General features: G+C 41.6%; 1 protein-coding gene across 1 annotated transcript; it reads right to left on the bottom strand.

Moving 5' to 3' along the window:
- Positions 1-7,446: 7,446 nt before the first annotated feature.
- LOC147447571 (phytoene synthase 2, chloroplastic-like) lies at positions 7,447-10,662 on the bottom strand. The gene is made up of 6 exons (XM_086523304.1): positions 9,987-10,662; positions 9,469-9,519; positions 9,085-9,257; positions 8,766-9,001; positions 8,132-8,324; positions 7,447-8,017 (listed from the first exon to the last, which is right to left on the bottom strand). Exons 1-6 carry the CDS (start codon positions 10,381-10,383, stop codon positions 7,865-7,867), a joined length of 1,203 nt encoding a protein of 400 aa, XP_086379430.1. The 5' UTR covers positions 10,384-10,662; the 3' UTR covers positions 7,447-7,864.
- Between the last annotated feature and the right edge of the window lie 211 nt (positions 10,663-10,873).

Here is a 10,873-nt window from a genome sequence, read left to right as displayed (position 1 = left end):
CAAGAGGTAGTGATTAGATATGTTCAAGAGGTAGTGTATAATGGTTACAAAGTTTTCATCCTACCTTGAATCTTTCTTCAATCTTTTTGAAGAGAAACCTGAACTTGACCCTAAACTTGAACTTGAACATGAACCTGCTAATGTGTTTAGTAAGCCATACCAAGCCTTTGCTGAAGAAGAGGCTAAGAAAGAAAATTTGTTGTTGTAGAAGAAGTTCACTGAACTGAAAGATCATTTTATACAGTTGAAGTATAAGAGGGAACAATAGGTTCATGACCAACCTGAACCAAAGGGTGCTGAATGTGAAGTGAAAGTGATGGATAATGCAGATCAGGAAGTTAAAGAGCAGTTAATTGAAGATACAGTTCAAGTCCTCACAGGACAAGAGAATGAGTCAGAGCAATTGTATGTTGGGGAGGCATTATTGAACACTATCGAGGAAGTGTTGGGTAGGAACATTGAAGAAAATACAATGGATGAGGTTACAGCTGAGATGGAAGTAAGTATTGACGCAAAGGAAGAAGCAAAGGAGGAGAATTTGTTATTGCAAAAGTAGTACGATAAACTGAAGCAACAATATGAGGAATTGAAGAAGCAATTAGAGCACCAGAAACATCATCAACCTAAACAATTGCATACTCAGAGTGATAGTGTAATGTTAGATAAAGCTGAGAGTGAAGTTCATGAACAGTTAATAGCAGGTGCAGTCACAGTTCCAATTGCAGTTGTAGATGAAGAAGCAGATATTGCGGGTGGACAACAGCAGTTTAAAGATCCAATATTGTCTATTGTGGATGAGATACTCAGTGGAGAAGATGCTGAGGTTCCAATGAAAGCACCTGAAGATGAGGTGGATGCAGGAATTACTAGAGAGGACAACACAACTATTGACTAGGATGAAGATGCAAAGAAGCAGCAGGCTGAACCTGAAGATCAGGTTGATTTTAATCAAGGAATTGTGGGTCCTCACAATGTTTGAGAAACATTGACCACCAGGTGTGCCAGGTGTTAGTGCCTGATGTGTCAGGGCACTTACTTTTTTATTGTAAATAAGGTCTTAGCTTTAAGCCTTAGGGGTTTGTTTACACAAAGACTTTATGCCTAGATAGTCTTGTTGCAGTCGTACTGCTATTTTGGGCCTGTAGTTGGACGTTGATGATGAATACATGATATCACAATACTTTCTCTTGCTTAGCCATGGTCTCTTGTGTTCACACAGTTTGCAATTTTCATGGTGTAATGTGCAGTCACATGTAATATCGTTGTATGATGCATGCACCACTAACGTAGCTAATGCACTTCAAAAGCTATTTCATACTTGCATGAATTTTTTTAAGGAAAGGGTCCATCCTTACAAATGGCTTGCTGAAGTGGCTAAGTAAGCGACCATCTCATGTCACATGCCTTGTGAATGAAGCTACCGAGGAAACACCATTCTACATGGTGCCTTTGACTCTAACGGGTGACAAGGAAGCTTTTCAAAATAAGAGGTTGCCAATAGAGGTGATTAATATTGAGGATGAATCAACTCATATAACAGAGTACAATTCAATCACAAAGGGCTGATATCCAGGTGGGCGGCCAAGGAAGATAAATATTACAAGTGAAGGATGTCAAACACGCCTCTTAATGGAATAAAGGGGGAGGCTCCATGGTAAACGAGAGCAAAATCAACAAAGCAATGTGGGCTATTTAGTGCATCCACAAAGGCAGCAAAGTGACATGTAATGAAATGCCTGATGGGGAGAGAAGACGTGGGAAGTTTTTCACAGGCTCCAGTGTGGGAGTCTTGGATCCCTCTTTCAAAGGGATCCCCCTTTCGAAATATATTGCAAACATCTACGGAGAATGGTCCATCAATGGTTTTGGTTTTGTCTCAAGCACGTTTTACACTGTCATATTTTGGATAACAATATTGGCACAAAACCTGGGGAAGTACCCACTATTTGGTAAGTGAAAATTGGCACAAACCTTTCTCTAGAGGAAGTGCAAAAATTATATGAAGATGGGTATTGAGTGGAACAAGCTGCAGAGGAGTGTGCTCTATATATTTTGGGGACTCTGAGTGCCAAAGAGAATGTGAGAATGTCATCACATAGTCCCATGCAGAGTGCACCTTCCAATACTCGAGGTGGGGTGCAAACAAAGTACCACACCACAATCTCATTGGAGGGAAGTTGCAAATTTCTTTGGCTCTATCTTTGAAGGCAAGGGTGGTAGATGAAATTTGCTAGGTGAAAAGAGTGGAGGAAGTTTTCAAGGTCAAAACACATGGAGAATATAATCATGTGAATATGTACGAGGTTCAAATTTGCAAAGACCCAACTTGTACATGCCCGGATTTTCAAGATCGTCTAGCACGCAAGTAACTGTATCTTGCATGTAAGCACTTTTTTTTTTATTTTTTTGCATGTGTTAGGCATAAGACAGAACCGGAATATGTTTATCCACCAATGTTGAGGTCCAGTCTTTAATGCACTCAACAAAGTGCACCTATTTTACCATAAATATGTAGCTGACTCTTTTATTTACTTTTCCCTACAATGGCGTTTGTTATCTCTCCTCAATGCCTTTTCCCTACAATGGCGTTTGTTATCTCTCCTCAATGCCTTTTCCATGTTAGAATTCTCAGATTTTATAAAATAGCTTTGTGTTTACATCTTTTTTTTGTTCACCACTCAAAAACTAACGTTGTCACTACGCTCTCTAACCACAATGTCTGATGATCTTGAGACGCCCATCAAATCTACTTGGGATGCCCTAGAGGCCATTGGTGAAGTAACATATGGAAAACAATGGTTCAAGCAAGTTGTCAATACAACAATGGAAATGTACGGCCTTTATCAAATGCGCACGAAGCTCAAAATGTGGTCGTTGCAAAGCTTGAACAAAAAGGGCAAATTCACCATCATCACTTGTTGGAAGAGAATCACAAAGATGGATGAAGAGAAGCTGAAGGAGCAGCTAGGACGCATGGTGAATAATCTGTTACTGGAATAGGAGAGTAGCACTACAAAACTAGGGCCTTCAAGCAATTGATTGCGGGTGCAACATATAAAGTGAGGCCATATGTACTACAAGTGATATGAAATGTAATGCTTTCTATGGTTTTGATCAAATTGTACAATGTGTATGGAATGGAGCATTATGAACGAATTGAAAAATATGTATATGTCTCATAGGATCTGTCTCATAAAAACTAATATCTAATACTCCCAAATGATTTTCTCATGTTAAACTGATCACTTAATATGGGGAAGTACCAGGGGAGTAAAAGGTAGAATATTGGTAAGGCTGTCAGATCGGTATCTGTCAGGGATCCAAAGGAGGGAAAATAGGGATCCAAAGGGGGATAGCCTGCAAAAGAGCAATGTGATTCAATGGGGCTTAAAAGACCTAAGGTTCAGCTCCATTAAGACTTCCATAGGCTAAGGTTCCAAAAATTAAACTTTTATCCAATGGCCATACTAAGGGAAAATTGGATGGTCATGGGAAGACTAAAAAGTCTTCTCACATCCCTAGGAAGGAGGAGGAGAGGCCCATATTATAGGGGATGAGAGAGAAACACACACACACACACACACACACACACACACACACACACTCTCCAAGGCTCCCCCTTTACACAAAGGGAATACTGGACACATGTCAAGCTCCTAGGCTAGTTGTCCCCAACCTCCCTCAAATCCTATCGGATGGCCATAGAGGTGGACCAATGAGAATTAGGCTAGAGTAAATTTAGTCTAGTCAATCTAAAGATGCTTGATAAAAGAACCAATAGAAATTAAGCTCCCTTGAAGACTATTGGAGAGTCTAGCAAGGGGTCCAATGAGCATCCAATATCCCAATGGGGCTTGCCTGATTCCTATTGGCAAGAAGAGTTTAGATGAATTACTTAAGCACCTAAAGCTCTCACAAAAGGGGAAAGGGGGACACTTTTCAAAAGGCTATCAACTATGCTTCTAATTTGTGATTGGCTAAGCTTTACTTGAGCCAATGGGAGGCCATCACGAGCATTTAGCAAGAGGGGTCTACCAAGATGGGAGAAGGGGGTTGCATTTTACTCTTAACACAATGCTACACACACACACACACACACACACACACAAATCATGATTGGCTAAGCTTTACTGGAGCCAATGGGAGGCCAGCATGAGCATTTAGCAAGAGGGGTCGACCAAGATGAGAGAAGGGGCTGCATTTTACTTAACACAATCCTACACGCACACACACACAACTCATGTGTGCACAAGAAGAACTCCATCTCCTTCTCCAAGCATTGATTAGTAGAGGCCTACACCAACGACTCTTGGCTATGGAATGCAAATGCAACCAAGAGCCAAGCTTCAATGGCATCTCATCTCCTCTACCATGCTAATCACTAAGCTAAGCTATGCTATTAGAGTGATTATGTGAGGAGAATACTTCTTTTGCGTAAGATACCTCTTCTATCTCTCAATCTATCCTCATTCCCTGCTAGCTCACCATTTTTGAAGGTGTGTTGAGGTCTTGGGACCGAGGATAGGGACACTAGGTGTGTTTTTCAAGCATAATTTGGTGCATGAAGCTTTCATCTTCATTGCACCAACGAGTTTTGTCAAGGAACACAAGAATTGTATTGTACAAAAGTCTCCTTTGATGGGAGAAGCTATAATACAAAGCCTTTATGGAGGGGGGACCGGCTCCATGTAAATCCGGTCCTCAATTGTTGTCAATTGTTCTATTTCTCTCTCTTTTCAAGTATTATCAATGCCAAATTAGCTAGGTGTAAATTGCTATGTTGCTTTCTCAATTAAGTACACAATCGATGCTCATTAGGGACTTGTTCTTAATGAAATGCTCACTATGTTATCAATTTTTGGTACACAAGTTATTAGTGAATTAATGTTACATTAGTATCAGAGCTATTGGTTTCTCTTTCTTGCTCAAGAAGAGAGGTCCTCAAGCTTGCTACAAATGGTTGGTTTCATTAATTGCAAAAGAGTAAGTAGAATAGGGATTTTTCATCCTTGAAGCACGCCTGCTTTATGCAGTTAACGGGGATATCATGAAGAGCTATGGTCTTAATAATGGAGTCCTCCGGGGCTTGCCTATGGCTTAACCATTATTGAGCTACTAGTAGCTTGATAGGAATCATATCTTGGCTCTATTGAACCCTCTCTTCTATTCCTTGGAAATAATAATATTAGAGCAACAAGTATAGATGCTTGAGTGCTTATCTTTGAAGGTAAAGAGGAGTAGCAACTAGGGCTTGAAGTGCCAAAGTACAAGTAAAAGTTTACACCTAAAATTTGCTAGCATGGTTGACAAAGGAAACGAGATCCTTCACCCCCATTGGAAGCTTAAGAAGCTGCAAAAGTCCCCTTCACCAATTCATCAAGAACAAACACATGAAGAAACAACCAATGAAAAGTATTAATTCCCGAACTAGTGGATCAATAAGAAACCATCAATGAAAAGACAACACAAGAAATAGCTCAAGACGGCCAAGCAACGGCAAAGTCTGAAGTTGAAAGACAAATTTCACAAGAATGACCAAATAAATCAGAACAAACACGAAAAGAGCTTCAAGAATAGACACGAAAAGAGGCTAAAGCTGGACCGAGTACTCGGCCAACAACAGAGGAAACACTGGAAGAAACAGCTAAAGATGAAGGTGGAAACAAGAAGAAGCTTCCACATCTAAAACAAAGGGCTTAGAAGAGATCAACGAGTACACTTAATATGCACATCACATATTGGAGAAGTTGATTAATCAAGTTATTCCACTGCTATAAACCTAAAGCTTTGATATGGCTCAAAAATAAATGGAGAAATAAGAGTGCAAAAAATGAGGGATGGAGTTTGTAGACATGGAGGAGAGTTTACAAACATTGGTAAAATCTCCAAACTTGATATTTGAAAGTGATGCCCAATAACGTTATGACAAGAATAGTTTTGGGACAAAAGAGCATTGTCACTCCAAGAAACCGACCCTTCCCGTCATGAAAATACAAGTTTAGAAATTCTGAACCCATTAAGTAAGCAAAGACTTCGTAACAAAAGCTATCGTCCATAGGTTGAAAGCCCTCTGAAATCTAAAAGGCAAAACACTACTCAAAATTTCCAAATGTCAAGTACTAGAATCCCTTTTGCTTGGTTTTTCACAAATGCAGTCTCTCTTCACTAGTACATGACTAAAAGGCAGCGTGCAGAAGGTTAGAAGCGCAGCAACAATGCGCTAGTGGAGGAGGGATCTCTCTCTCTCTCTCTCTCTCTCTCTCTCTCTCTCTCTCTCTCTGTGTGTGTGTGTGTGTGTGTCTTCATTCTTATAGATAAGATATTGCACAGATTGACGACAGCTTTCGGCTCCCCGTCTGTGTGAGAGATTATGTGTGTGCATGCGTGAGAGAGAGAAAGAGGGACATTGGCACACACGTCAGGCAAAGAGAGAGAGAGAGAGAGAGCCTTCTCACATCGACGACTTTCGGTAGTTAAAAAATTTACAATGTTCGGATCATCCCTCCATCAACCACGTGGCACATTCCAGGAAACCTTCTTTCCATTATTATTACTAGTGTGGCCGCCTCTCTCTCTCTCTCTCTCCCTGCGTGCGCACTGTCCTCACTGCAGTCGGATAAAAGAAATTGCGACACGTGGCACTGGTTTTAGTCGGATAAAAGAAATTGCGACACGTGGCACTGGAAAACCAGTCTCCTTTATACTATAGTCTCCTTAATATATAGTATAGATAGTTAGTCTCCTTTATAGATAGTTAGATTACATTACAAGATTAGATAAGATATTGAAACTATCACAAAAGGGTGCCCAACCAACAACCGTGTTACGGCCAAACGGTGAGTCACAACGCGTCCGTGACTCACCCGGCAGTCTCGAATCTCGATTAACTTTTGCAACGAACTCTACAAATTCAACGAATGAGGCACCTTCGAATTGGGAAAACAGGATTTCTTTGGCAATCCACCGAAAGCTGATAGCCAAGGGTGCCAAAAAAAAAAGACGGTCATGATTCTTCTTTGCAAAAATTCATAGCTTCAGGCCTAATGAGTACCTCGTCTGTACAGGAGCTTGGTAAACCAACAAGGGAAAATTATGGAGGTAAATTGACAAGATTTGGAGTTACTATGCGTATATGAATCCAAGATAAGCCTGGATTCACCCTCAAGGAAGGGCAAGATATAGTCTCATGGTAGTCACCCGCAAGACATTATAACCATCAGCTCCTTCATGCATGGTATTGACAAAATACTCTTGACATGTTTACACTACTACAAAACTTTGGAGGCCTTTTGACTTTTAAAAACCAAGGGTAGGCTACGCCTTTTTTTAAAATTGAGGAACCCTACTGATTAGGTTGTAAGCCATTATGTCACAATGTGGTGGAGCACCTGAATCGACATGTTCCCCCAAACCAAACACTTCAAAAGCAAATGAAACAATTTGGCATTCAGCAAGAAACTCAGATCATTGATTTAGCATTCAGCAAGAACTCAGATCATTGGCTTACTTCCAACCAGTGTCTCAGAGATTTTGAAAGGCCTTTGTACATACAATCTGTACATCTTGCATTATATGTGAGGGTCAAACTGCATATATCCCACCAATATGGTAAGAACAATTTATGTTATACTTCAACAGGAGGAGGCTTGCACTACAGAGCTGATTAAGGGCCTGATCACAAAATAATGGGTGAGATGTATGGTATAGGTGTTTTGCACCCTTGCTTGACCTGTCTCCTTTAGTTGTTCAATGTATCCATATGGACACCACCAACTATATTTCATGCCCCCTCTCCAGTCTGTGCACCAACCGGTCATTCAGTCAAGCCTAAGACTTTAAATGCCTTCCTTCTCTTCAGAATACTCTATGGTGGAGGGGCAATAGCTCGAACATATGCCACGGGTAATGACAAAAACTTTTTCCATTTTCCAACGTACGCTCGCTTCGTAAAATTGTTGTAATCATTTGCTTCAATGGAGTCCAAAATCTGCCTATACAATGTCAATGAGGCCCAAACCTGCAGAGTACATACCGTCTGAGCATCGAGTCTTTTTCCCTCACATGCATTTCCTTAACAAAAAGCAGCATTCACTTCAAAAAGAAAACTGGATAAAGTATTTAAAAACTTTACCGGCCATCTGCTATCCTTATCTAATTCTCCGACCCCCTGCTCTGAGATATCAAAGAACATGCGAGCTCTTTTTATCTGATTCTTCATGAAGGCCCTCCATTTATCTGTTACTCGACCAGAAAATACATCACTCTCAGATATGCCAAACTGCGCCAACTCATCTCTAGGGAGATAAATTCTGCCCCGTCTTGCACTGCAATTATCCATACACATGTGAGGCTCTTTAACATTTTGCTAAACATTACCAATGATAACAAAACCAAAAATGCAAATGACTCTGGTCAGCATCGAGGGAAGTATGAACAGAACAACTGACTTTCATGGTCAATCGGCTTATAGCTTAACAGCAGTACACTTACAAGTGAGAAAATAAGGTTATCAACCACTTAGCTTATCTCACATAAATGCATAGGCAAATATTGAAAAGAAGTTAAATAACAGCACCTAAGAAGCATGGGACTTTCAGATGATGGTCAGTGCTCACTCAATATCCACTATATTCACATAAACCCAACATACATAACATGATTCAAAAGAAGCATACATAACCGCGTAAACATATCCTAAACGCAATTCTCCTTCCTCACTACACAGATCACAACCTTCGTAGACAAACATCAAAGTTCAAACTTACTCTTCCCCAACATCTCGAAGTATGTTTGTCAGCTGGTTGGCAATACCCAAGGCTAATGCTGCATTGAAAACACTCTCTGTGCTGGCATTGGAGACGGGTGCAATGCCCATGACAGGGACACTCATCAGACCAACCGTTCCTGCTACATAGTAGCAATACAAATAAAGCTCGTCAAAGTTCTCATATCGTGCTTTGACTAGGTCCATTCTCATCCCATCAATCATATCACGAAATGGCTGTTCCAACAATGAAAGTACTTTCAGCAGAGAAAATTGTCTTGTATTAAGGAATGATTGCATTCAATAACTCAATCTACAACCTGAATGTCAATAGGGAACTTTGAGACTGTGTCAGCCAATGCGGCGTCAAGCATATCATAAGGCTTTCCCTCAAAGATGTCCTCAAGCCTTTGCTCCCATCGGTCAAGAGCAGAAGGCGTAATGTGAGGAGCATTTGGTCCATCCACTAATTCATCGGTCCGTCTGCACCATACTGTTGCATGGACGACTGAATTTAGACTGTGTAAAGTCCAAATATTCAAAATTCTTAAACGAAACCTTACATGCACACCCCCAAAAAAACAGAAAATGATTCATGATAGTACAGGATCGCGCATACAAAATACTGCAAAAAATGATAATTGATTGTGCACCACACTGAACAAAGCTAGCTCATTGTGATTCTGGAGGCAAAGGCTACCTACCATAAATGGCCCATATAGCCTTTCTACGATCCGGAGTCATCAGCAACGTACCTGTAACCAACACAATCTTCAAAACCAACTAAAGTCTTTGAAATGCTCTCTCTCTCTCACAGAAATCAAACTGAAAGTATCATATCAGAAACAAAAACGGACACAAACAACCCATTCATAAGTCTCTTTTTGTATTAACTTGTCTAAATTCTACTTGTATACACAAGCACAGACTCTGCTTCCCAGCAAGTAAACCAAAAGAACAAAATGAAAAAAGACTTGATTTTCGGTAATACCGATGGCAATGGTACGATTGCGTCTTCCCGAAAATGTACTTGAGTTCCTTCGGTAGAGCTATAGGAAAGCATCTCGAACTTATAAGAAAGGGAGATCATGCATGGAGAAACCATACACTCTTATGCTTGTTGTGTCTGTGTGTGTGTGTGTGTGTGTGTGTGTGTGAGAGAGAGAGAGAGAGAGAGAGAGAGAGAGAGAGAGAGAGAGAGAGAGAGAGAGATGGTCCTCACCAAGGTAAAACGTCTTGGCATACTCCTCACAGACCTCACAACACCGCAGATAAGCTTCGTTTAGCAGGTCAAGGGGATCTGAAGGGACCACGCTCTCTGGTTTTACGTCCTCGTTCAACCGTTGATTCTCTTGAATTCGACGGTTCACAACTGCAGCCTGCTTCAAGACCACATCAAAAACTCGCTGCTCTGAGGGAGACATGCCAAGCCTACCAGTTCCGGAAAGCCCGGTGAGAACCCCCGGATAGTCATCTTGTGCCAAAGCTCCTGTTGCTTGGCAGCATATCCTGCTCGGTTGCTGCTGTCTGACAAACCTGGAAGTCGCCGCCTTCTTCTGACGAATAGAAATGGCGAACACCTCCGGAAATGCAGACCATTTCAGCGACGTGGCCTGCATGTTACTTCTGTACTCCTTAAACGAGCATGGGGTGGGAGCTCAACTGCCGGCCCTCATCCAGCAAGGGCAACGTCGAGGAGGCTGGAACGGAGTATGAGAGAAAGGGGGGGGGGGGGGGGGGGGGTAGGGTACTGTGGGGCGGAAGGCAGCTTACCTAAAGTACCAGCCGAGAAGCATCAACAAGGGACGATGCGAGTGCGAAGGGGACAAAAAAGATCGAGGAAGGAAATAGAAAATGCAGTGGCGGAGGCAGGAGAGAGAGACGGCGGCATCCCTGGAGAGAAAGAGGACCCTCATTGGCAATTGTTCCTTTTTGGAACATTACGCAGAAAAGCCTTGCCACATAGGAGGACACGTCACGTCATTGGTTGCCACTTTAGACCGCGTAGCCTCTGTGCTACGGCCATGTGGCAGAAGAATCGAGAAATGATCCCACCTCGCCAAAAAGTTCTTGCTACGTGTTTGCTTTCTTAGCCGTGGGTTCCTCTTA

This window comes from Adiantum capillus-veneris, chromosome 11 (genome assembly GCF_014529385.1).
Source record: "Adiantum capillus-veneris isolate H3 chromosome 11, ASM1452938v2, whole genome shotgun sequence".
NCBI lineage: Eukaryota > Viridiplantae > Streptophyta > Polypodiopsida > Polypodiales > Pteridaceae > Adiantum > Adiantum capillus-veneris.
This window is presented reverse-complemented; position numbering and strand designations above follow the sequence as displayed.

Bases quoted from the DNA above. Each gene is read 5' to 3' on its own strand.
- LOC147447571 (XM_086523304.1), bottom strand. From the start codon at position 10,383: ATGCAGGCCACGTCGCTGAAATGGTCTGCATTTCCGGAGGTGTTCGCC. The intron at 8,325-8,765 runs GTAAGTTTGAAC...GGATAATTGCAG, and splicing joins CTTCGAGATGTTGGGGAAGA to TGCAAGACGGGGCAGAATTT. The intron at 8,018-8,131 runs GTAAAGTTTTTA...TGTACTCTGCAG, and splicing joins ATAAGGATAGCAGATGGCCG to GTTTGGGCCTCATTGACATT.